Source organism: Elephantulus edwardii, unplaced genomic scaffold (genome assembly GCF_000299155.1).
Source record: "Elephantulus edwardii isolate Elephantulus edwardi_28Jun2011 unplaced genomic scaffold, EleEdw1.0 scaffold00141, whole genome shotgun sequence".
NCBI lineage: Eukaryota > Metazoa > Chordata > Mammalia > Macroscelidea > Macroscelididae > Elephantulus > Elephantulus edwardii.
The window spans coordinates 6,591,543-6,596,901 of NW_006399891.1; the positions used below are offsets into that span (position 1 = coordinate 6,591,543).

At 42.7% G+C, this 5,359-nt stretch overlaps 1 protein-coding gene across 1 annotated transcript in view; it reads right to left on the minus strand.

Annotated features, from left to right (window-relative positions):
* Nucleotides 1-259: 259 nt before the first annotated feature.
* LOC102857856 (frataxin, mitochondrial-like) overlaps nucleotides 260-5,359 on the minus strand; it is a 29,703-nt gene continuing 24,603 nt past the window's right edge. Inside the window, exons 4-5 of the mRNA XM_006894426.1 lie at nucleotides 3,123-3,220; nucleotides 260-410 (exon numbers count right to left, since the gene is read on the minus strand). Coding sequence (XP_006894488.1) covers nucleotides 260-410; nucleotides 3,123-3,220 — 249 coding nt within the window. The remainder of the gene's footprint in view (nucleotides 411-3,122; nucleotides 3,221-5,359) is intronic.

Below are 5,359 nucleotides of genomic sequence, written 5' to 3' on the forward strand. Positions count from 1 at the left end.
TTATTTTCCTCTGTTGTAAGGTTATTCACCGAAGTATGTGTTTATAGACATTTAAAAGATAGAGCTCAGTGGGGGCAGAAGAATGAAGAAAAAACCCAGTACTTGGGATGGAGTGGGACATGCATGTTGACTTTGGAGCTGTCACACATAATGTTCCTGTCCTCAAAGGCAGGAAAGGAAAAGAAGACACACTCAGCGGTGGAACAGAGCTGTGGTCTTGCATGTATCACCTTTAATGTCTTTCACACGGAGCTGGGCATCAAGCACTTTTGCCAGAATAGGCCAGGGAAGACAAGTCCAGTTTGGTGTTTAAAGCTTTGGAAAGCTCTGTGGCCAGCAGCTGGTGGAGGGATACGCCATCGTGGGAGTACACCCAGTTTTTTCCAGTCCAGTCATAACGCTTGGGTCCGCTGGAAAACAAAGCACAGAGTGAGTTCACCAGGACAGCTGTGAGGAGAGGCACACACCCTGTCCTCAAGAGCGCCGCCTAGAAACTGCCTGCAGTGATGTTCTGGACAGTAATGCTTGATGAGGCGTAGGGCTGGTGTCTTATCTCAAGGTCTTCTATTTAAGAACACTTAGAGTTTATAAGAAGACCTGAGGACATCGTATGCTGCACTGCAGACCAAAACAGTCAGTGGCTCAAATCTGCCAGTTGTTCTGCTCTGCACACCTGGCCCTCTCCCTGTGTTGCCCACGCCCCTTCTCTTTTCTCGTAAAAAAGACATCTGTACTTGGATTTAGGACCTTGGGGCTACCTTAAATCCAGGATGATCTCAACTTAACTATCTTCTTTCCAAATAAGATCACATTCTGAGGTTCCAGGAAGACTTACTTTACTTTATCACACTTTCCCATTGTTAATGTTGTTGTGTGCCACTGAATTGGAATGACTCATAGCCGACCCTCCAGTGGGTTTTCAGGGGCAGTAAATCACATGGGAGAATGCCCATCCTTCTCCCAAGGAGCAACTGGTGGATTCGAGCAGCATGTCGTGTAGCTTCTTACCACTAGGTCACCAGAGCTCCCTACACTTTCCCAATAATAGAGATAAAAGGGAAAAAGAAACACATTGGAACTTTTGTTTAATGTACACAAACAGCCAAACACAAACTATGTCAAGACATGTGAAAGGGAAGAACAAGCTCCATCAGATCCGAGGATATTTCTGTGGCCTCTGTCTACCTTTACTACTAAGCTTCTCAGCAGAGGCCAGGGGCTCGCCAAGCCCTGCCACACACACTACAACAGGGCCTTGTGAAAAGGCACTGCTTGCCCAGGTATCTGCCCAGGCCTTGTCTTTATTCAATTCTAGAATCTTCTTGGGGTGGGCAAAAAAAAGTACTGTTGCCATATGACCTGAAAAAATATCAGCCAAAACTCCAGAACTGCACTTCTGTGGAAGTTATTTTGGACTAAAGGGCAGGGCAGTGGGGAGGGGGGATATCAAACTTTCGGAGAATAAGAAAGTTTAAAAAACCATTTGAGGGAAACAGCATTTGTGGTAGAAAGTGCTCAGATGACTATTTCTAAATCCTCAGGGTGAACTCTAGAGTAAAACAAAGTACGTACAGTGTTGGAGGGATTTGCCAGTTTATTATTCCAGTAACTGCTGTGAGCTGCCGTCGAGTTGCCCAGGTTCATGGGGACATCACACTGCCCCATTTCCCCATGAGTCTGAGTGTGGATCCACTGTGACCTACAGGGGGTTTTTGCTGGTTAATTTTTATAAGTATATCTCCAGGCATTTATTTCTAATGCATCTTAACCTGAAAGCTCTGGTGAGAGGTAATACGCTCGCCTCCAATGACAGACGAAAACTGGCTGTGTATGAGATGCGTTGGCTGAGAATCGAACAGGGTATACAAAGTGATGCCATCAGAGCACAAGGGCCTTCTAGAGAGCCTGAGTAAGTTCCACTGTTTTTCTGGACTGTCTATTTGAGGCTGGGTTAGAAGGTAGAACATTTGATTTATTATGAGCAAAATATGACATATCACAGCATGGTAAACAGGAGAAAATTCATTATCTAAAATGAGGTCAACATATGGGCAGGGGAAAGGTAATGTTTTAAAACAAAATGCAAATATCATGAGGCTTTGAAAGATCCCCTGGCTCTCTGGATTTCCTAATCCTGTCAGTGAACTCCTTTGGGAATGCTAACGATGGCTCTGGACAATCTGCACAGAGTCTGAGTTTCTTATAAAACACTTCAACAGCAGCCGCCTCCCCTGCATCTTCTCAGGCCTGGAGACAAGGCACAGGCCAGGGTCCAACACAACCTTTTATTTGAAAGCACTTCAACAGAGAAGCTGGCGTTACACGCCCTGGAGCAACAGTTTAAAATGCCTGTTCACTCCAGGGGCCACCCAGCCCAATTCAGGAATCCATCTAACCTTTAGCTGAGATGCTCAAAACAAACCACAGGTCAAATTTTAAGTTGATTTGAAGGATAAAGTACAGAAGAACCTTTCATTAAAGGCAAGGCAATGATTCAATAGAGAAAATGTCCTGGTTGGATTCTGAAGCATTTTAAACTTTTCACCTCAGATGTTAAACAACCTGATATTGCTGACAGAAGCCAAATTATCAGCAAGAAAAGCTATATGGCCAGAATAAACAACGCTGCTGTGAATGAAAGGAGCTCTGGTGACTTAGTGGTAGAGTTGTGCAGTCAGCCCAAAGGTTTGAGGTTCAAATCCACCAGCTGTTCCAAGGTAGAAAGATGGACAATTCCTTCTTTTTTTTTTTTTTTTTTTGTTTTTTTAAATAAAATTTTAGTTTGTGATATCAATGAATGTTTACAGAGAAATTATATTTTCATTCATTCATTGTTACATATTTTACCCCCTCTCCCTCCTTCTTTCCTCAGTTGCCTTTTTTAAAAAAATATTTATTCATTGCACAGACAATTCCTTCTTGTGTGATTTAGTGCCTCTGAAAACCCACTGGAGGGTCACTCATGAGTCAGTTCCAACTTGATGGTACACAACAACAACAACAACAACTTTGAATAATATATGCTGTAAGACACTGAGAAAGGATCCTTTACACCGTCACCAACTGACACTGTCACATTTCCAACAAATCTAATGACAGCAGCTTTCAGCTTGTGCACATACCTGGAAGGTGATGATAACCAGATTTGCTTGTTTGGGGTCTGCTTGTTGATCACATAGGTTCCCAGGTCTCCACCAAGCTTAATGGTTAAAACACCACTCTATTTAAGTGGAAAAAGTAAAACAAGACAAAGGTGGTGAGGTCACACAGTGGGTACTGTGATTAACATTACAAACAAAACACAAATGCATATGAATGATTGAATGGAAAATCAAGTTGTTTGGTAAACTTTAACGCAAATAAAAATAGAAGAAATCAGACAAACTGAAGTTGGCACTTAGTTATAAATGTCTTACAAGTTCTTGTAAATCAGCACTTTTTTCAAATATACATGTACACAGGGCACACTCTAAATGTCTTCAGTGTTCAAATACTGGAAAATGTGTAGAAAGGATACTGCTCACAAAATCAGAACATGACTGATCATAAATACTTGCATTTCATGGTTCTTTCCTTCATCCCTGACTGAGTTAGGTGGGGGAGAAATAACCATAATCTCCTCCCACCCCAAGAGAAGGGAACAGAACCCTGAGTATAAGTGATCAGTGGAAAGTCCTCCCGTTGACACATGTTGTTGCTAGCTGCTGCCGAGAAGTACAACTCATAGGGACCCTCTGAATAAAAGATCTGAACTCGGTCCTCTCCTGTGATTAACATCCTCACCATCTCTGACACGCTCAAGCCCACTGCAGGATCACTGTGTCAATCCATCTTATTGAGGGTTTTCCTCTCCTTCGCCATCCCTACATCTTTCCAAGAATGATGTCCTTCTCCAAGAAATAACCTCTCCTAGCAACATGCCCAAAGTGTGCGAGACGAAGCTTCGCCATCTTTGCCTCCAAGGAACACTCTGGGTGCCCCTTTTCTAAGATAGATCTGTTTGTTCTTTCGACGGTCCACAGGATATTCAGTACTTGCCTCCAACACCACAGTTCAAAGGCATCAATTTTTCTTCTGTCACCCTTATTCAATGTCCAGATTTCAGCATCATAGCAAGTGACTGAAAAGACCACGGTCTGAACCAAGAGTACCTTAGTCCTCAAATTAATATTACTGCTCTTCCTCAGTAATTTGGAGAAATCCCTGTCTGCAGCTCACACACGGAAGGACTGCTATCCTAATTGTTGCTCTGGCTCCCTTAACTCCCTGACAGATCATACTGGGGAACATTTAAAAATGGAAACATCAAGTCTATTAAAGTAACATATCAGCCTATTTGAAGTAGAAGCATCAAACATGACAAGCGCAATAGAAGAGAAAAAATGGGAGGAAAGAGAGTGAGAGAAAAGGAAGGAAGGAGGGAAAAGAATCACAGCCAAGGTCAGATGGATCTTGGCTGAAAGCAGGGAGGACCAGAGGAATGTCTGTTTCATTGACTATGCAAAGGCATTTGATTGAATTTGTGTGAATCACAACAAACTGTGGTTAACTTTGAAAAGAAATGGGAATCCCTGAACACTTGATTGTGCTTATGTGAAGTCTATATTTGGACCAGGAAGTAGTTGTCAGAACAGAGCAAGCAAACACTGCATGATTCAAAATCAGGAAAGGAGTCTGTCAGGGATGCGTCCTGTCTCCATACTTTTTCACTCTATATGAGGACCAGATCATTTGGAAGGGTGGGTTTATGAGGATGATGGCATTAGGATTGCAGAAAGACTGATAACCTACATTATGCAGATGACACAACCTTGCATGGTCAAACTGAGGAGGACCTGACATATTTGCTGTAGGTCAAGGACTGTAGCCTTCAATATGGATTGAAGCTCAATATCAAGAAGACAAAGATTCTCACCACTGAAGCACTATGATAGATGAAGAAGAGACTGAGATATTTAACAATTTCAGCCTTCTCAGCTCCACAATTAATACCCTTGGCATTAGCAGTTAGGAAATCTACTGGGAAAATCTGTTGTCAGGGATCTCTCCAGAGAGCTTAAGAGCAATGATGTCAGTCTAGAGACTAAGGTGTGCTTGATCCAAGCCATGGTCTTCACAATTACTTGGCATGCATCAGAGAGCTAGCCAATGACTAAAGATGACAGCAGAAGAATCAATGCCTTTGAGGGGTGCTGGATAAGAATGTTGAAAATACCATGGACTGCTAAGAAAACAAAAACTTTTTCCCTGTTGTTATGTGCCATCGAGTCACCTGCGACTCATAGCGACCCTATGTACAAGAGCTCTAAATGCTGTTCTATCCTGTGCCAACCTAGCCATCTCAAACGCACTTATTCCC